Below are 21,941 nucleotides of genomic sequence, written 5' to 3'. Positions count from 1 at the left end.
AAAGGGATTACTTCAACTTTCTAACAGTAAATTTCCCCTTTATTGCGAGCAGTATACCTTCTGCTCCAGCATTTTGTGCCTACATATCACAACCTCTACGCTTAAAATACCTTAGGGCATGATCATCCTGGCACAGAAGTTGTTCCATCAGGGTTATGAAGTCCAGGGTCCCCCGAGGGCATTTTAAAACGTTTTTTTGGTAGACATTTGGAGGTTATATCTACTAATTACGATGTATCATTGACCAAGATAATGGTGGATGCTGTTCCATATTATGTATTTGTGCATACTTTTGGATGGTGAGACTCTTGCACATTTATTATTGTTTCGTCGTTTCAAATAAAGAGAGAGACAGAGTTAACAGCTGTGGTGGCAGTACTCGTGACGGGTTATGCTGTTAGGCTTAGAGAGGAAACCCGCTACATGTTTCCATTAGTAGCAAGGGATCTTTTATATGTACCATCCCAAAGACAGAATAGCACATACCACGGCCTTTGGTATACCAGTCGTAGTGTACTGGCTGGAACGAGAAGTAGCCCAATGGGCTCACCGACAGGGGGATCGATCCCAGACCGACCGCGCATCAAGCGAAAGCTTTACCACTGGCCTGCATCCCGCCCCAGAAACTCTTCGGATGCAAACAATTAAACAATAAAATGGACGTAAATTAAACGTAATTTAACTTATAAAAAAACAAAAACTCTAATAGTGAAAAATACATCGGAGTGTTTAAAAATAGACTGCCACTTTAAAGGCTCGTATTGACTGGATGCGACGCGTGTGTGCGGTTCGACTCAAAAATAAAACAATAGAAATACATTAGTTTCAATGAACGCGTCTAGACTGGATGCGTGCGATGCCAGCCTCAACGAAATGATCGTACACAGTATACACGCCTAGCTCTGGAACTTACCATTTGCGAATTTCAAAAACAATTGGCGAATTGATATTTTGTTTTAAAATAACTAGGTATTTGTAATTTTTAAGGTTTAAAGGGACTGTCCTGAGTTTCCTGCATTGTAAATCTTTTACCCTCAAAACATACGCATTAAATATATTTTCTTGTTTAGAATATCAGTGTCTGTATATTCAATGTGTTTCTGATCGTCTTAATATTTGTAAGAAGCCCAAACTGGATTTTGTCTTCAAATAATTTCGTACGTACAAAAAGAAAATAATAATAAAATAAAATAAAATAAAATTAAAGTTAACCTAGTACAACTACTAGAACGATCAGAAACACGTTTAATATACATCCACTAATACATCAACTAATACTGTATGCAGAAAAATATATTTGATTACAGTAATTACAGTCGTTAAAAAGTATCTGTTAGTCGATAACATCTTTAAAAATACAGGAAACTCAGGAATGTTCCTTTAATAGATAAAAAGGCAGACGTTTCTGCTGATCCAGAGCTAGCCATGGTAGGTCAAGTCAGGTCAGGTCATAGGGTTTTACGTGCAAATTCAGAACAAGCTGTTGTAGCGCAAGCCTGTCGTGGGCACAAGAGCCGGCCTTGGCCGGCTCCTCCGTCCATGACAGGAAAGTTGGGGGGGGGGAGGGGAGAGGAGGGACCGCCTGCACTGGCAGGTGCAAGGGAGCACCAGCAGCCCGATCGAATCGGTAGCAGGTGGATGGGGGTGGTGGTGGTGCTATGGAATTTTGAATGGAGCCGTTAATGCCAAAGAGAAAGGGGTGCGCAATTTTGATTGAGGAAATTTGGAGCAATTTTGAACGGTCGATCGAAAGGTAAATGGCCGAGCTAATATGTTTTGATATTAGTGAATCGAGAGTAGCTCGTTAATTATAGACCTCTATGATGCTGGGTGTCTCCCTAGGTTGCCCATAGGGCCCTTATAAAGGGCCTGACCGCTTCTGGTCGTGGCATGACAACCCAGGGGAGACTCGTGCAATTGTGTAGTTGGCACTGCGCCATGGTAGGTATGCCGAAAAACGCATTAGACGCACCAATCTGACCGCACGCATGTGCCGCCTCCACTCTCTTTGACTGTTAAAACGTTTTACTTTATTTCACAGTGGAGTATACAGTGGCTGACGTTGTGGACGTTGAATGTAGCCGTCATTCCTGGATGGTTGCTGTCAACCTGGTGATGCTGCAGGCGCTCTACCCAGGCGCCGCACCATACAACATGCGCATGGGCAACTGCCGTGGCAAGCTGTACCCCAAGGACGAGCTCGTGTTTTACAGTTCATACAAAGATTGCGATACGTTCAGTAGGGTGAGTTGCCAACAAACCAAAAAACAAAACCAAAAAAAAAACCCATTTACAAGCGACACACCCCCCCCGCCCCTCGTTGAGGCTAAACAAATTAAATAATAAAAAGTTTGTTTTGTTTAACGACACCACTAGTGGTAAAGCGCTTGCTTGCTGCGCGGTCGGTTTAGGACTGATCCCCGTCGGTGGCCCCACTGGACTATTTCTCGCTCCAGCCAGTGCTCCAGAACTGGTGTAACAAAGGCCGTGGTATGCACTATCCTGTCTGTGGGATGGTACATATAAAAGATCCCTTGCTGCTGATCGAAAAGAGTAGCCCATGAAGTGGCGTCGGCGGGTTTCCTCTCTCAATAGCTGTGTGATCCTTAACCATAATATGTCTGACACCATATAACCATAAATAAAATGTGTTGAGTGCGTCGTTAAATAAAACATTTCCTTCCTTTCTTCCATCCCGATCGGCACGGCTGCCATTAGCTCGCGAGAGTATTATCTATGCTAGGGTCAGACTGTCAACTGTCACGACGAAGTTTGCCAACTCAACAGTTGCGTTTTAATTTCCACAACTCCCGACTGAAGACGGGTGCGCTCAGATTAACACCTAATTGATGGTAGGAGAATCGAGTTGTAAGAGCGCTCAGACCAACTAGACAGTCATAGAAGTCGAGATATTGGCGAGTTGACCAACTCCGCCGTGACAGCTGGTAATCTGAAATCTAGCACTAGTCGTATTAAAGTTATAGTTTGTTCTGTTGTATTGTTGTTGCTGTTGTTTTGGATTCCGACAATGTGGCAGGTCTGCACTAACTCCATGGATGCTCAATACAAAAATGTATGTAGAAGTAATCATCATTATCATCATCATCATCATCATCAACAACATCACCATCATCTTCATCATCAACATCACCATCATCAACATCACCATCACCACCATCATCATCGTCACCGTCATCGTCATCGTCGTCACCGTCATCGTCATCGTCGTCATCGTCATCGTCATCATCATCATCACCATCTTCATCATCGTCGTCGTCATCATCATCATCATAATCACCACCATCATCATCATCATAATCACCACCATCATCTGCACCACCACCACCATCATCAGCACCACCACCACCATCATCAGCACCACCACCACCACCATCATCATCATCATCATCATCATCACACGCATCACTACGTCCGTCATTAACGTCATTTATACCACCAACATATCTGTATAACCATCATCATGATCATCATCATCGTAATCATCATCATCACTACGTCCATTATTATCATCGTCATCATCATCGTTATGTCCATTATTAACGTCATCATCATCACTACGTCCATTATTAACATGGTCATCATCATCATGTCCATTGTTAACGTCAGCATCATCACTACGTCCATTATTATCATCGTCATCATCATCGTTATGTCCATTGTTAACGTCATCATCATCACTACGTCCATTATTAACATCGTCATCATCATCATGTCCATTGTTAACGTCATCATCATCACTACGTCCATTATTAACATCGTCATCATCATCATCATTATGTGCATTGTTAACGTCATCATCATCACTACGTCCATTATTAACATCGTCATCATCATCATCATGTGCATTGTTAATGTCATCATCATCAATACGTCCATTATTAACATCGTCATCATCATCATCATTATGTGCATTGTTAACGTCATCATCATCACTACGTCCATTATTAACATGGTCATCATCATGTCCATTGTTAACGTCATCATCATCACTACGTCCATTATTAACATGGTCATCATCATCATGTCCATTGTTAACGTCATCATCATCACTACGTCCATTATTAACATGGTCATCATCATCATGTCCATTGTTAACGTCATCATCATCACTACGTCCATTATTAACATGGTCATCATCATCATGTCCATTGTTAACGTCATCATCATCACTACGTCCATTATTATCATCGTCATCATCATCATTATGTGCATTGTTAACGTCATCATCATCACTACGTCCATTGTTAACATCGTCATCGTCATCATGTCCATTGTTAACGTCATCATCATCACCATCATCGTCATCACCATCATCATTATCATCATCATCACCATCATCATCATCATGATCATCACCATCATGAATATCACAACTATATTATACCCTTAATAATCATCAATATCATAACTGTTATATTTTCGACAGGTAGAAGGAGAAACTGTTGTGTACACGAACCACCTGTCTTTCAATAACTTAACCCTCCACACTGTGGACGCCACCAAATTCAAGTACCACATGAAATGTGTCGTGCGCCAAGACAGCAGCCCAACATCGACTACGATGACAGCAAACAGTACCTCGGTCAGTATTGAAGATTGTTTAAAAGCTCATACCAGCCTCGATGGTGTCGTGGTTAAGCCATCAGTTACAGGGTTCGCAGCCCGGTAACAGCTCCCACACAGGGCCCGTGCTTATAAACCTTAAAGTCTAGACTTTAATAAAGTCCAGACTTTAAAGTAATGCTATTTGGATGGCGTTGCCGTGACGTTAAAGTTTGGACGTTATTAAAGTCTAGACTTTATGGTTTATAAGCAGCCAGAGCGAGTTTTAACGACTTAATGGGTAGGTGTAATAAGACCACTACACCCTCTTCTCTCTCACTAACCACTAACTCACTGTCCTGGACAGACAGCCCAGATAGCTGAATTGTGTGCCCAGGACAGCGCTTGAACCTTAATTGACCCCTCCGTATGACGAGTTAACCACGCCCACCGTGACACGTGATGCAAGGTTAGACAAACTTTCAATAATGGCTGCCAATTCGCATAGGTCGATAGCAAAATCAACCGATCTGCCGATTACGTTTTTGCCTTAATTTATTTACAAATATCGTTGTTTAAATAAAAAGCCGACAAGAGGAGACATTCAAGTATTTCACTACAGGGTACATTTACGATGACAACGTGATTTAAATCGACGAAACCATTTTTACTTCAGTAAATTTTATCGAACTTCGAAGCACAAGAACCCGGAAGTGAACGTCGAATGCAACCAAAAGAATATTTAAGACATCCTATGCTCGTTTTTCTTGTCAGAACTGTTTCTTTTTTCTTCTTCTTTTTCATCTTAATTTTTGTTGTTGTTGGACTTTTATATTAATGGAATCCCGATATGCCAAGGAACAAGAGAATAGAATGCGCGGCGACGACCCGGCCTCGACCCGTTTAAAACCGTCTTTATTTTTGGTCGGGTTGCGTTAAATGTTTTGTTTAAAAAAAACGAAAGGGAGGGACGTGAGCAGTAACATTAAAAGACAAGGCGTGTGGGAATAATATCAGTGTACCATAATTTTATGCACGAAAGGTTACAAAACTATAGCAGGATACAGTCGCCTGTGCCAAAATAATGAAAATTATGCAGACAGTGGTTTCGATTGTGGGATTGCGATGTTTATGGGGGTGTATTCTTACATAGCTGCACTGCTTGAATCAACCGATATACGGCACTTGCCCTATTTATGAAACCAAAGCCATACACGAAATTTAAAAAAAAAAAAAAAAAAACGTTGGTGGGGATAATATCTTTGGGCCTACAGTTATGCATACTAACATATTGGCTCGTCTTCGTTCTGACAAGACCTATTAGGGCTGTGTACGTTTGGGTGTCCCATCCCCTCTATAAAATCAGGCTGTCCAGCACACCCTTTTGAAAAAGTTGGACACAATTAGGAATGAAAATATAGAAAATGTTGGACAAAAGTAGAAAACGTAGAACTGAAACAGTACGTAGCGACATTATTCATGCTCATAAAGAGAAAACACCTTTTTATGTGGTGCTCAGTTTGTACATGCATTTTGTGTTCTATCAAAAATAATGTGAATCTTATGTAACGGTCACGTTATACAGTTATTTCAAATTACTGTACACTATATTAATCAATATACATATTTACTTCCATAGGAATGCTGATGTACAGTAAAACCTAGTTAACATGATTAATTTAAGTTTTCCATAATGTATTCTAGATTCTGAAGTGATACATACACATTGTACATTATAATCATGTTAATCTTTGGAAAATATGTTGGCTTTGAGGGTGTAATTTTAATATGTTGAGATTATATGGTGCCACAAATTGGGAGATATATCTTTCTGCTAAAAAAAAAAAAAAAAAAAAAAAAAAAAAAAAAAAATTCCCATACCTGATGACTTTTATAATAACACAAGGAATATGCACACTTTAACAGCAATTCGTAGAAAAAATAAGTATTTTGAAGAAAAAGTAGTAAAAATAGGACAAAGACCAAAAAGTACGAAAAAGTAGGATCGCTGGAAAGCCTGTAAAATATTTGCCAATTAAGCCAGTACAACACAGTGTTTAAATAAATTATAAACGCATGTGTTGTGGCAACAACTGTTGGGAATCAAACTTGAAGCTTCTGGTCCCCACAACCCAATCTCACCCCTCATTAGTTATCCTACTGTCACACAAAATGTACTCATAAAGATTTATCTGTTCTAGAGGCATAGGCAGATAAAAAATAGTACTAAATATTACAAGACAACCCATGCCTACAGAACAATAATAATAAAAATAAAATAAAAAATTGACTTAAAAAATATATGTTTAAAAAAAGAAGAAAAAAAAGAGGCAAAATTATATATTACACTAGTTTAACATGAAACTAAACCACAGATTGCAGCTCGCACAATTTGTTTAATATTTATTATGAGAATACTTCCAAACATTTTCTTTTTTTTCAAAGAGAGGGTCTTTACATATTAATCCCCCATGTAGTCTGGTACAGGTAAATATATTTATTAAAAAATGTATCTTTCTGTGACATCCATCTCCAAATCCTCGAAACTTGTACAGTCAACTGAGCAATTAAGGATTACCATTTGATGGATGGTGTCAAACTGAATCCCAAGTCTTGGAAGTCTGAATTACTCCTTAGCAGCAATATGTCAAACACAAAAAACAATAAAATATTGTATTAAATGAAAAATTGAAAGTGTTTCATTTTCAGCAGCAATTTCATCCCCTGCCCCAGTTTTTCTTTCACATATCAGTGGAAACTTCTATTATTTCTATCATTGTTCTTAATATCAAGATGCAATGTAATTTGTTTAATAGTTTGTCTTCAGAATCTCATTTTCGACATCTAATCAATGACTCCACATCCATTGGTCCAGTTGCTGAAATATATAAAAACAAACATGTTAAGTATTTCACATCCATTTGAAGAAGTACATTAGTATGTAACTTAATTACATATCGTTGTATTAATTTAAAGTTTAATTTAATTTTAGGAAAAAAATTTTTTAGCAGGAAACAAAATCAGTGTGACTAAACAAAGTATAAAATTAAAAAGTAGCAGTAAATTAAGAAAAGTAGTAAACAATGTATTTAACTTTGATGATGTTATTTGATTTCTATTAGAAAGTTGCACAAAGCTACATATAAGATAACATGTGGAAGAAGAAAATGCCTATGCTTTGCTAAAATGTGGGGTATAAAATAATGATGAAAAACAAAACTACTGTCTCCAAAAGAAAATCATATTTAGGGTAGGTAATAAAAACAAAACAGATGTAAGTGCCTCATCTAGGTGGTTATGGGTTTGAACTGTTTTGAAATTAGGGTTAGGACATTATATTTCAAGCACATGACCATTTGTAAACAGCAGTTCTTTTATTATCATTTATCTAAATATTAAAAAATATATCTATTAATTTCCAAGATTTTAGGGTACATAAGTTTAACCTCAGTACCCTCTGGCAGAAAACATTAAGTTGAACATTCTAAGAATAACAATAAAGGAATAATAAAATGTCTTACATGTATTTATTATAAATTACCCAAGATTGGTAATTGATCTGCTGTTAGGTGAGGAATTGTTTTAATATATATTATGGTAAAATTGGGTTGTTTTAATTGAGGGTTGGGGTGGAGGGGGACTAATGGATAAGTTAAAGTTTGTTTTGTTTAAAAACACCACTAGAGCACATTGAATTATTAATCATCAGATATTGGATGTCAAACATTTAGTACTTTTGATATGTATAGTCTAGAGTGCAAACCTGCTACATTAGTAGCCAGGTATCTTTATATATACACCACCCACCAGACAGAATAGCACATACTACAGCCTTTGATATACTAGTCGTGATGCACTGGCTTAAATCGAATCAAACCGAGAAACCGTAACCGGCAGATCTTTTCCGATTGCAAAAAATCACAATTATTATTATTATTATTATTTTTTTTGCTTCAAAACATTTCAGGGTCCCTACATAAAATTTGCCTAATTTATAACTTTCCAGACAATACTTCCTTATCCCCCTAAAGCTCACAACCATATAGGCTACTCCCTCACCCCCCCCCCCCCTCCACACACACACAAAAGCGCGCGCACACACAAGCACATACACACAATCACGCCTACAGCATGCTTGTTAATACTATCACTAACCCTAAACCTAACTTAAGCCTGAATTAACTGAATGCTGGAACGATCGAAAGTCTTGCCAAAACTTTAATTTTGGCCATTCGTCTACGACGGATTCTTAACGACAATATATACATCGAATACTGATTAAATGAGTCAGTAAATTCCATTACATTGGAGGGAAAGTGATTCTTAAACTCTTACCTTCGTAGAATTTATATATCAGTTGAATTTTGATGGATTTCGGCAAACCTTCACTTTCAATACCATGTGACGGTTTCGCAGGAAAACACTGATTTTACGTCAACCCTAGGCTCTGCATAGTTGTCATCGCTGTTAACACATGTCAGCAGAAGTATATGTATACTATGATTATAATTCAGTTGGAGGAGACAATTATTTTAACTAATTTTAATGCTAACTATACAAAAACGTTACACATCGAAAAACATTATGTTGTCTAACCTAATGGCGTCCAAGCAAAGTTGGGCTCGCGGTTTTTGAACCGCGAAACATGATTGGTCCAGCGCGGTTGTCAATCACGCCGTACGGAGGGGTCAATTGGATATAAGCACGAAAATAATTTGAAATGAAATAAAGGCTCATATAGACTCGGGGTTTTCTGCAATAAAGGGACCACATCATGATTCAGTATGTTATGCTATCCTACAATGAAATATCGTAGTCCAACACATCACTGTGTGGCTTGTGTTAGTGCATATGGGTGACACCTAACATTGTAGAATATTTCAGATCTCTCATTTCAATAAACATTGCACAGTGAGTCTTTAAAATGTCAGTTAGTGTGTCAAATTAGGGTACTTTTTATCGTTATAGATTTCATTTTAATTTTCACTAAAATCATCCCTTTGTTGTTTACGTGTAATGAACATATTTTATGTTAAAATGACAATAGTTTTTAGACAATTCAATTCTCTTTAAAATGTGAGTTATTTTATAAAACTTGGTCATGAGGTTCAAACGATATTACAATTTATGTAAATGTACTAGTTTGTTATGCTTTTTTCAAATACAGTCTATACCTCATGCTATATGAACATTACGTCTTTAAAAATAAAGTGAAATAAAATCCTGTTGCACAGAATTTTCTCACAAATAATTAGTATATATAATTTAGTAACAAAAAGTGCAATATTTTTTAATGTTACAAACATTTAACAAAATTGAGACAACTTATAGGTTTGTCACCAAAAAATTTGTAGTGTCCGTAATCATCTAGCAATTGTTTACTTGATCTATTTGAGGTTTACAAGTCAAGTTCAAGTTCAAGTTCTTTATTGCGTTAAGTTTTCCAACTTATCAGCATTATAACAATGAAATACAATAGTATGTACAATAGTGCGGAACAATGGTGGAGAATGACTTACATAAATACATACACATATACCGATAAAACAGTCCATCTATATCTATATATAAACAATCGGCAATATGGGTTACACAAATATAGATATATTAAGTTGTTTGTAGTAATAGCATATCCCTCATTGTGTTCACCTGTATTAAGTATTTGCCAAGGTTATTTATCTCCTTATTGTTTGTAGTTAACAATAGCTGTATTAGTTTAAAAACACTGGGGTTCTTGGAGTAGTATTTCTTAATAAATCTATTTCTTAAAGTTTCGTATCGTGGACACTGAAGAATAAAATGAAACTCATCCTCAATCTCATTAATATTACATAATGTACATACTCTTTGTGTTCTCTCGATATTTTTGTACCTACCAGCTTCAATATTTAGCCTGTGTGCACAAATTCTCATTTTCGTTATTTCTTTTATATTACGTGAATCAATTGGCTTCGTCAGATATGTTTGTAATTGATATTCCTTTATTAAGTGTTTATATAGTGATCCTTTTGGCGACGCTGTTATTAAACTGTAGGATTTTTGTTTAAATAGATCAAATATTCTTTCTTTAATTATGTAATAAAAACTTATATGGGTATGGGTCGATTTCCACATATAACTTAGCCCAAGCGGATCTAATTCCTGCTTAATATTCGTTAGCCAAACATCTCCATACTCATACATTTCCTCGTACATAGCTTTTAGAATGCAATTACTGGTACTACCAAGGTTTATCCAATATTTAAAAATTCTCAGCTTTCTTATAATAGCTATTATCTTATAATCCCAATTCTCTATAAACAAAGTAATTACAAGTTCTATTATGTACACCCAATGAACGTTTACAAAATTGTATATGCACTTTCTCAAGTCAGATACACGGAAACACTCTGCAAAGTAATAATAATGTGATGTAGTTGAAGGATTTGAAAATAATACACACTGAACGTGGATTTGTAGCGTCTGTAACTGTAGTGTCCGTAACCTTTCAAAAAGCATCATTATAAATTTAGATACTTTATAAAAAAAAAAAATATATATATATGAACTTAAATTTTCTTATGTTTTATTTTGTACGGCTACAACATGTTAAAATATGAACAAAACTAAATATAATAGCTGAATTTGTAATTGCTATTTTCATCCAGCATTGACACCTAAAAATAACAGAATTATAACCAGCAGGACATTCCTCATACTGAAAATATTTCTGAATTGTGTTGTGTGTTTAGCTAATCTTTCACTTGCATGACCAATAAAGTTCTCAATGAGACATAACAATGAAGATAGAATTCTACCAATAACATACTACTTGGGGTGCTTTACATTCAGTAAGGATTCTCTGTAGTGTCCGTAACCAAACAAGCAATATAGAAACTTTGTGGTAAAATGTAACTTGCCCACAACTAAGTGATTAAATGTCAACAGTAATACCAGTAAGATATAGATTTCATATAATTATGATATATTTTTGCAAATTCCCATTTTATTACTTCTTTTTTTAAAGGTTTATGATGGAAAAAAAGAAGAGTAAAATATTACTTTTACAAACAAATAATGTGTAGTAAACAAATTAAGTTACACTGAAACATGATGCAAGTAGCAATATTGATACTCACATCTGAAATGTTAATATTTTAAAAATAAATATGTTCAGTTGTTATGAACCCTACCAGATGTCACATCCGGCCATGAACAGTAGATTTGCAGCTGATGAAATGGAAACCATTAATAAGCATCACAAACATTTTAAAACTGTTTTTTTCAAATATGGGAAATGTTATTTGTTTTGTTTCAAAACTTTTATAGTTATATTCAAAGTTGAATGATTTTGTCCAAACTTACGATTACCGTTGGTTTTAACAAGGTTACTCTTTACTTGGAGTTAACAAAGTTAACATTTATTTTCTGACTATTTCATGAACATTTTAAGCTAAACAATGCACATTAAGAACTTTTTGACAGTATATAGGTTTATATACTGTGTATGCACATTATGATTGTATATCTAAAACCCAGGTTTTGTTTGGTATTGTCCATAACTAAACATTACAATTTCAGGTTCTTCGCCTGTATAAGTTGAGGGTAAATCAGTATATTTTGGCTTTAAAATAACCCTATTAAAAATAGTTGGAAATGGAACTATCATTTTAAGATATCTCAACACAATTGGCAGTTTTATTTTATCTCTTAGGCCTACATTCATAATTATTAGTCATGAGATGTATAAAAGCATACATGGTTCTTTAACATTCAGTTAAATCTTAGATAAAATAAATATTATAAATAAAATAAATCTTAGTCCATAATGTGTTAGCATATTCTTACAAGCAATGTTTAATACCCTTTGAAATCGTTACGATACACACAGTTTCGTTTTAATTTTTTCTCTGTTTTGTTATATTTGTTTAGGAATACACGCCGGTATTAGTGTCTCTGTACAGCGATCAAGGGCACATGCATCCACTTCCGGTAGGTTCACTTCCGGTGTCGATGCCTGGTCTTGTCTACGTCAGAGTGAGCCCGAAAGACCAAACTGCACTGAAGATGATCTTGAAGAATTGCTACGTGGTTGGAGACGGGTCTGACAGTCGTGTTTTAATTAAGAACGGGTACTTACATTGCTTTTAAAGTGACTTTCAAACTTTAAAAGTTTGATAATTGAAATAAGACTTTACTAAGATTTTATTATTTAAATTATCCATTTCCGTTAATCCGTTGGGTTTCTAGTCATCTTGGTGTTTTTAATAACACAATTTTTCGTGCGTTGTTGTTTTGTTGGTTTTGTTGTTGTTGCTTTTTAAAAAAATAAAATACACATACCTCTGACAAGTAATGGCTATGGGGACGAGTTTTTACTCTCTCTCTCTCTCTCTCTCTCTCTCTCTCTCTCTCTCTCTCTCTCTCTCTCTCTCTCTCTCTATCCGTCTTGACTTGGTGTATCTGTCTCTCTGCCTCACTCTCTACCTCTCTCTCCCTCCGTCTCTCTCCCTCACTGTATCTTTCTTCCCCTGTCTCTCTCCGTCTCTGTTTATCTCGGCCATGTGTAAAAAAAAAAAAAAAAAAAAAAAAAAAAAAAAAAATCTGTTTCAGGTATGAAGTGAACCGGTCGACTCACATATCGCTACTCAGTGACGTAGTGTCGATTGGCTTTCATTAAATAATGTGCTGGGGTGTGGTTTAACATTCCTTCCCTTTGCTTCAGGTGTGAGGTGAACCAGTCGACTCACATCTCGCTACTCAGTGACGTAGAGAGCCGCTTCTCCTTCTCTGTGACGTCGACACAGTCACCCACGCATCCTGGCGACCAGAGTCACGTGACTTGTGACGCCAAATTCTGCTCCTTTAATGACAAGAGCCCATCCTGCTACCACGGATGTCGAACGCTGATGCACGAACCGCTAGTCGGCTGACGTGGCTTTGGTCGATTTGTATTTAGTGCGAAAATACTTGACGAATTTTAATAGAAACATTAGACAATTTGTGTCAGTTTATTTGTCTGTTTTATTGTCCTCAGAAATAAGCAAAGTTGTGGGCATTGAGTTATTTGTCTAACCGGAGGGGACTATAGGTTTCATCTCCGTCCTTCTGTCTGTCTGTCTGCCTGTCTGTCTGTCAGACTGTCTATTTATATAAGGGGGTGGGGGATAGAGTGGAGGCAATTACCCCTTAGTGCTGGAGCAAAACCTAAAATTGAGGCAAAAATTATAGAGATATTCAGGTAAACTATGCTAACCTGAGACCATTTTACCATTTATTTCCATCATTGTTGGGTAGTAATGCTAATATGAATAGTTATTGTTATCCAGATTCTGGCATGTTCGTTTAATTCGGGTAAACACCTGCCTGCCCCCGTATAAAAATCGGGGTCCGTACACCTATTTCTTTGTCTGTCTGTCTCACCACGACTGGTATATCAAAGGCCGTGGTGTGTGCTATCCTGTCTGTGGGATGGTGGATATAAAAAATCCCTTGCTACTAATGGAAAAATGTAGCGGGTTTCCTCTCCAATGTTGACATCCAATAGCCGATGATTAATAACCAATGTGCTCTAGTAGTGTCGTTAAACAAAAAACCCCACGTTTTGTCCCTCTCTCAGAAATTGTGTGTATAACTTTATCATGTATTGTTATAGATCAAGTTTGCCCTTGAACTTAGAAGATACGTAAATTGGTTTTGCGCAATTGTTTTTGCAATGCCTCAAAATAATGAGCTGAAATTTATCATGTACTCTTACAGATCACGTTTAACGTTCACGGCGATTTACACATTTTTCACAGAAAAAAAATGTTTTCCAGACTTTGTTTCATAATGCCTCAAGATATTGAGCTGTAATTTTGTATAGTTTACCATGAAGGTAAACAAGCGTATACTTTGGTAGGTCCACATACCGCACTAAGTTTTTTTTCACCATTTCTGTATTTATTACCGTATGTCACACGCAACTTTCTGTTTATCTCGAATGCACACTCATATTGTGCTTGGCATAAGAAAGTTGAACGAAGTGCTTTAAAACATCAACGTATAGCATTGAAAGAAACAAAACTGTACAGCTTGAATATTTGCTATTATGTTTCTCGAGATGGTAACTATTTCATTTAGAGAGTTCAGCATTTCCGTCATTGAAACATTACGTGAATATTAAGTTACTTGGCCATCTTGGTTAAACAATGTCAGTGCGACATGTAGAACAAATTTTCCTATTAAAATGTCATAAGAAGTGGTATTTTCCCAATTGGTTGTCGAAGTAGTCTGCTGTTGACATTGATTAATTCATGGCAGACAGCTATGAATAGGCAATTATTTGACTGAAGTTGACAGTGGAGAGCATGTAGTTTGTAAACATGTGTAACTTGTTGATATTGAAGACTTGTTTGTGGTAATTCTGGTAGTCTGTCTTGACACTCACCGACCCCTGGGTCCCAAGTGCAAACTGGTTATGCTCAAACCTAGGGTTATCAGATAAAACCAACTTAAAGAAATAAAGAATTTTAATTTTTTTTATTTAACGACGCACTCATTATTTATAGGTATATGGCGTCAGACATTTGGTTAAAGACCACACATATATTGAGAGAGGAAACCCGCTGTCACCACTTCATGGGCTACTCTTTTCGATTAGCAAAAAGGGATTTTTTTATATGCACCATCCCACAGACAGGGTAGTACATACCACGGCCTTTGATATAGCAGTCGTGGTGCACTGGCTGTAACAAGAAATGGCCCTATGAGCCCACCGACGGGGATCGATCCCAGACCAACCACGCATCGAGGAAAGGAATAAGTGCGTCACAGTCTGAACTGACCCATAACAGACAGTATGGCTCCTGCTTGGCTCAGCCAGACACTCCCAATGTGTATATCAAAAGGGACAAATTCAGATGTTCAATCATCAGTTTTCCCTTTACGTTAAGCAACATTCCTTGTGCCTCTGCCTTTGTTATTTACAAGGGGGGGGGGGGGGGAGGATTTTGCTCAGTCGGTTGAGTGCTCGCCTGAGGTGCTTGTGTTGCAGGATCGAACCACCTCAGTGCACTCCATTCAACGGACAGTCTTTTCCTCGTTCGAACCAGTGCACCGCAACTGGTCAACGGCCGTTGCATGTGTTTTCCTGTCTGTGGGAAAGTGCATATAAAAGATTCCTTGCTGCATTAGGACAAATATAGCGGGTTTCCTCCGATGACTACGAGTCAGAATTACCAAATGTTTGACATTACCGGCTTCCTGAGGTTTCAGGGTGGACATATTCAGGTTATTTTTCAATATGAAGTATGATTGACAAACATTTTATTTATGTCTGATGCTATACTTTATTACGACCTTGTATATGTTTTTTTAATCTTTATCTTGATTTATTGTTTATACGAAAACAACAGACTTGACTGACTCTGCTCATGACAACTGCTACTTGTGGGGTAGAAAAAGGTTTCCGTTCCTGAACACCTGATATCACCGTGATTTATGAGTATACCGTTTCAACTGCCTTAAAAGCATACTGTCGCGGGTGTAAGGACCTTATTTCACTAAAAGTGGATAATAAATGACAATTACATTAATTTTTGAAAACCAAATCTGGTTATCACATCATCCTAACTGAACCATGATGGAGTGAAATCCATGTCAACACTCTCGGCAATTTTATTTGTTTAATTATGGACCATTGCCATAATTCATTTAGTTTTACAAAATATCTTTAATAAGTGGAGTATAGTGGTTATGTAGATGGTTGAATAAAGCACATTTAGGAACAAATCAAATGTATATTGTTTCAGGTAATACTTTGTTAGGCCATTTCATAGGTCAGTGGTCTGTGACAATATGCCTTTAATGTTCACTATGGTATGTCTTATGCTGGTGATTTTGCCAGCTTTACCTGCATTGGGGTTGGCATATAGCTCAGAAGTAATGGGTCATATGAATCATTGCCCTTTGTAGATCTGTAATTAATTTTAGACCAATGTTACATCAAAGTTGGTATTCATGGTGCATGCATTCCTGTTTTTAGAAAAGAGTATATGATATACAAAATATCGTATGTCCATTCAGTAAGAGTAGCATCTGTGATTAGACACTTCCTCTCTCACTATCTTTTTTTTGAAAATGAAAAATATCGATCAACATTTTTCATTTGGGGATGTACACTTTTAGGGGGGGGGGGGGAGGGGGGTGGTCAAAAGTGTACGATTTGTACGCTCGTGAAAATGTTGAAAATTATGGACGGCCCCTAAATAACAAAGCTGTTCAGTAACAACTAGGTATCAGTCATATAGTCAAAGCAACAAAATATACACAGTTGTTATGGTATTAGAGGCGGATCTAGGCGGGAGGTGGGGGCAGAGGCCTGCCTCCCCCCCCCCCCCCTAAATTTTGCGACAGTTATAATTTTATTATATATTAATTTTAATTTTTTTACGATCCCTCCATACCTCCCCCAAAGTTCCATTGGCATTCCGGTTCATTGCCCCACCCATCTAAATGGATTGTCTGGATCCGCCACTGGGTATCATACATGTATTTATTACATATGGTACCTATTCAATCTTATCGCAAAGGTAAAGCCATTTTCAAACCATGTGATAACTCTTAGTTTGTATCTCACACATGTGCGATGTAGACCGGAACTTTTAAATGGGGGAAATCCTTTTCACTGGACTTAGCGCCTTTTTGTTACATGCAGTTAAGTAATCGTGCCCATATTTGGTATTGTAGAGGTGAGCTTGGTCTATACCCACTTTTTATTATCTGTACTGAAAATAATGGTATTTTGTACTCTCCCGAGAAAACTACTAACAATGTAATATTACAATATGATTTGGGTTTTTTCTGAATTTATTAACAGTGTACAGAAAAACACGGATTAGCCACATAAATTGTATTGCTACATTGATAATTAATTTAAACCAAGAAAGAAGTATTATAAATTATCCAGCTCTTGTTATAAGCGCGACTACATCTAAATATTCAGACCTTTTTAGGGAAAATCTTGTTGCTTGTGTTGTCGTGCTCTCTCTCTCTCTCTCTCTCTCTCTCTCTCTCTCTCTCTCTCTCTCTCTCTGTCGAGATTTCGCTCTCTCTCTCTCTCTCTCTCTCTCTCTCTCTCTCTCTCGCTCTCTCTGTTTAATATCTCTCTCTCTCTCTTTCTCTCTCTCTCTCTCTCTCTCTCTCTCTCTCCTCTCTCTCTCTCTCTCTCTCTCTCTCTCTCTGTCGAGATTTCGCTCTCTCTCTCTCTCTCTCTCTCTCTCTCTCTCTCTCTCTCTCTCTCTCTCTCTCTCTCTCGAGCTTTTTATCTCGCTCTCTCTGTTTAATATCTCTCTCTCTCTCTTTCTCTCTCTCTCTCTCTCTCTCTCTCTCTCTCTCTCTCTCTCTCTCTTTTTATCTCGCTCTCTCTGTTTAATATCTCTCTCTCTCTCTTTCTCTCTCTCTCTCTCTCTCTCTCTCTCTCTCTCTCTCTCTCTCTCTCTCTCTCTCTCTCTCTCTCTCGAGCTTTTTATCTCGCTCTCTCTGTTTAATATCTCTCTCTCTCTCTCTCTCTCTCTCTCTCTCTCTCTCTCTCTCTCTCTCTCTCTCTCTCTCTCTCTCTCTCTCTCTCTCTCTCTCTCTCTCTCTCTCTCTCTCTCTCTCTCTCAAATGGGGTCAAATTTGAAAAAAAAAAAGCTTTCCTATTGTAACTCCTGGTGGTGAATAAACCAACAAATGTTCGATGGTGTCCAGGTTTATTTATAGGCGAACTCTCCGACAAACCTAAAATATAAAAATACAACAATATCTAAAAATTGTATCTTTTCATTCACTTGCCGAAAACGACTAGATCTACGTACGCTTTACTTCATATGATATTCACATTTTTGTGTCTTGTTGTACTCTATCGGGAATGAAGAAAATGGCATCGGGATATTCGAGCAGTGTTAGTAGCAGCAGCAGTAGCGACGAGGACGACGTCTTGGTCTGCAAATGTTCAGAAAGACATACAATCAAAAGTAAAAGGGTGACTACCAAACAAGATGAGAAGAAGAAGATTGTTCATTATGTTGATCAAACGGATGCTACACGCGAAATTGGGGATAGAATTGAAGATGGTGAACTCGTGGATGAATCCACAGATCACACGGATGCTGGTCGTGAAAAAGATCCTGACTATGCTGTTTCCTACGATGCTGACGACGAAGACGAATGGACAGATGCAGCTCGTGAGTACACCACACATGCTGCCTTTGACGATGACTGGTATTCGAGACGTTACTTGTTCTGTCATTATCCCGAAATGAGACATTTCTATGCCCGGATGCTGACATATGCTCAATGGCCCATACAATTACGTCAAAAACCAAAGGAACTCGCCACGGCCGGTTTTTACTACATTGGAAACCACGATGGCTTCATGTGCTTCTGCTGTGGTCTACGCGCCTAACGATGGAAGAAGATGGACGATCCAGTGATGGAACATTACAGACTTTCTCCAAGATGCCCTCATGTGGACAATGTGTTCAGACATTAGAGGTTTCAAACACGTGTGAGACACCTGTATGTTTTTGTAATAACTGTATGTTTTGTCATATAATTTATGTACTACATTTTTGTTGTTTAGTAATACATTTTGTGTTGTATCTTTTGAATCTGTTATTTATAAATATCATGACTTTATGACCTATAGCTCAGTTGAGAATGATGTCTCGGTGGGAACGGTATCTCGATGGATTTACTTTACTTGATATATGTTTTGTCCAATGGCCATAGCTAAAGTAGGGTAGTGTATAAGTGTGTCCCTGCATGTGTCCCTCCAGTCTAAAATGTGGCCCTCTAGTGTAAATATGTGTCCCTAAGTGTGTCCCTGGGCTGGCTCAGTGGGGTCCTGGGTGGGAAGTTTATAAATCAGATGAGAGGGCAAGTTTATTTACGTTTGATACTTCTGTGTGACAGACAGACACAAATTAAAATGTTAAAATAGTACGAGAAAGTCACAGGAAGAAGGTATATAAATAAAATAGGTTTTTTATAGTTCATTTGAGGTAGAACCTTCAGAGGAGCAACACGTCAGACCAATACAAGTTATATGTACCCGACGTGGACAAGTGGACCCATTTCTACAAGCTGCAGGCGCAAGGCAAACTGCAACCTCATTTTCCAGTTCAACGTGGTGGGAAAAGTCAGATCATGTACAGCGTGGATCGATGTCTAGAACTCTACGATCTCACGCGGAAAAAAGAAAAAGAGGAACAGAACAAGCACCCGACACCCAAAGTCGTCATGGTCTCCCGCACACAACAAGTGGTAGAGCAAGCCAGGGCCGATCTGAAACGGAAACAACAACAACAAACTGGTACGGGTTGGAAAGTGCCAAAACGGCAGAATCAAAGGGGCCAGACAACGTCATTTCACGTCGAACACTTCAACAGTCAGCATCATGAATCAGTATGTTCCCGAAACTCTGAATATTATGAATAGAAGGTCATATCCCATATGTGCAAAGACGTATTCCAAACCATGGAATATGATATGGCACTGGGAAAATGTACGTATTTTACCACAACGAACGCTAGCTTTGGCTCCAGCTCTGGCCCCAGCTCCAGCTCCAGCACCAGCTCCGGCTCTTGTTCCTCCGGCTCCGGCTTCAGCTTCGGCTCCGGCTCCGGCTCTTGCTCCTCCGGCTCCGGCTCCGGTTCCGGTTCCGGTTCCGGCTCCGGCTCCGGCACCGGCTCCGGTTCAGGCTCAGGCTCAGGCTCTGGCTCAGGCTCAGGCTCAGGCTCTGGCTCTGGCTCTGGCTCTGGCTCTGGCTCCTCTGGCTCTGGCTCTGGCTCTGGCTCTGGCTCTGGCTCAGGCTCCTCTGGCTCTGGCTCTGGCTCTGGCTCTGGCTCTGGCTCTGGCTCTGGCTCAGGCTCAGGCTCAGGCTCAGGCTCTGGCTCTGGCTCTGGCTCTGGCTCTGGCTCTGGCTCTGGCTCTGGCTCTGGCTCTGGCTCTGGCTCTGGCTCTGGCTCTGGCTCAGGCTCAGGCTCTGGCTCAGGCTCAGGCTCTGGCTCAGGCTCTGGCTCTGGCTCTGGCTCTGGCTCAGGCTCTGGCTCAGGCTCAGGCTCTGGCTCTGGCTCTGGCTCTGGCTCAGGCTCTGGCTCTGGCTCAGGCTCAGGCTCAGGCTCAGGCTCTGGCTCTGGCTCAGGCTCAGGCTCAGGCTCTGGCTCAGGCTCAGGCTCAGGCTCAGGCTCAGGCTCAGGCTCTGGCTCTGGCTCTGGCTCTGGCTCTGGCTCTGGCTCTGGCTCTGGCTCTGGCTCTGGCTCTGGCTCAGGCTCCTCTGGCTCTGGCTCTGGCTCTGGCTCAGGCTCCTCTGGCTCTGGCTCAGGCTCAGGCTCAGGCTCTGGCTCAGGCTCCTCTGGCTCAGGCTCCTCTGGCTCAGGCTCCTCTGGCTCAGACTCAGGCTCAGGCTCAGGCTCAGGCTCTGGCTCTGGCTCTGGCTCTGGCTCAGGCTCTGGCTCAGGCTCAGGCTCTGGCTCTGGCTCTGGCTGAGGCTGAGGCTATTGCTGAGGCTGAGGCTGAGGCTGAGGCTCTGACTCAGGCTCAGGCTCGGGCTCCTCTTGCTCTGGCTCAGGCTCAGGCTCAGACTCAGGCTCACGCTCAGGCTCCTCTGGCTCTGGCTCTGGCTCCAGTTCTGGCCCCAGCTCCAACTCAGGCTCTGGTTCCTCTGGCTCCGGCTCCGGCTACGGCTGCGGCTTTTGCTCCTCTGGCTCCAGCTCCGGCTCCGGCTCCGGCTCCGACTCAGGCTCAGGCTCAGGCTCAGGCTCAGGCTGATCGTGTCGAGACCCATTGGATGGTAAACTCTTCCCAACGCCTCAACGCATCATCTGGCTCTCCAAACGATGGCAATCCCTCTACGACATAATTGGGGAACTGTTCGAGTGTCATTTGTTCGAGGCATTCCTGAGAATTTGGAAAAGGATCGTTATTTGGATCCCAGAGTCAAAAATCTCATCGTGTTGGACGACTTGATGTGTATGTCCAATAAAGACCCAAGGATCACCGACTTGTTCATGGAAGGCAGTCACCACAGAAACTTAACTGTCATCGCCATCAACCAGAACCTGCATCACAGCAAAGACCAGACACAGAGAAGAAACTGCCATTATCTAGCGCTGTTCAACAACCCCATCGACAAGCAGCAAGTCCTGACCTTGGCACAGCAGATGTATCCTGGAAATACACGTCATTTCATGCAACAGTTTGAGGAAGCTACCAACAGGCCCTACGGACATCTCTTGGTGGACTTGAAACCGACCACGCCCGAACATTGGCGTCTTCGGCCTAATGGTTTAGAGACGGGGCCGTCCGAATGGTATAAAAGCACGAGCGTAACGGCGAATGTCTCAGAAGACGTGCAACCACCTTCCGAGAAAGAG

The 21,941-nt window shown here is 39.5% G+C and overlaps 2 protein-coding genes across 2 annotated transcripts in view; both read left to right on the top strand.

The window, feature by feature from the left end:
- Window positions 1-13,544, top strand: part of LOC121377591 — a 16,644-nt gene extending 3,100 nt beyond the window's left edge. Inside the window, exons 3-6 of the mRNA XM_041505651.1 lie at window positions 2,042-2,244; window positions 4,448-4,603; window positions 12,475-12,674; window positions 13,268-13,544. Of these exons, the coding sequence (XP_041361585.1) occupies window positions 2,042-2,244; window positions 4,448-4,603; window positions 12,475-12,674; window positions 13,268-13,475 (767 nt within the window). The 3' untranslated portion in view covers window positions 13,476-13,544. The remainder of the gene's footprint in view (window positions 1-2,041; window positions 2,245-4,447; window positions 4,604-12,474; window positions 12,675-13,267) is intronic.
- A 6,419-nt stretch (window positions 13,545-19,963) lies between these two features.
- LOC121377914 (skin secretory protein xP2-like) lies at window positions 19,964-21,427 on the top strand. The gene is made up of 3 exons (XM_041506011.1): window positions 19,964-20,326; window positions 20,543-20,788; window positions 20,870-21,427. Exons 1-3 carry the CDS (start codon window positions 19,964-19,966, stop codon window positions 21,425-21,427), a joined length of 1,167 nt encoding a protein of 388 aa, XP_041361945.1.
- Window positions 21,428-21,941: the final 514 nt, after the last annotated feature.

The sequence above is a fragment of the Gigantopelta aegis genome, chromosome 7, assembly GCF_016097555.1.
Source record: "Gigantopelta aegis isolate Gae_Host chromosome 7, Gae_host_genome, whole genome shotgun sequence".
Lineage (NCBI taxonomy): Eukaryota > Metazoa > Mollusca > Gastropoda > Neomphalida > Peltospiridae > Gigantopelta > Gigantopelta aegis.
This window is presented reverse-complemented; position numbering and strand designations above follow the sequence as displayed.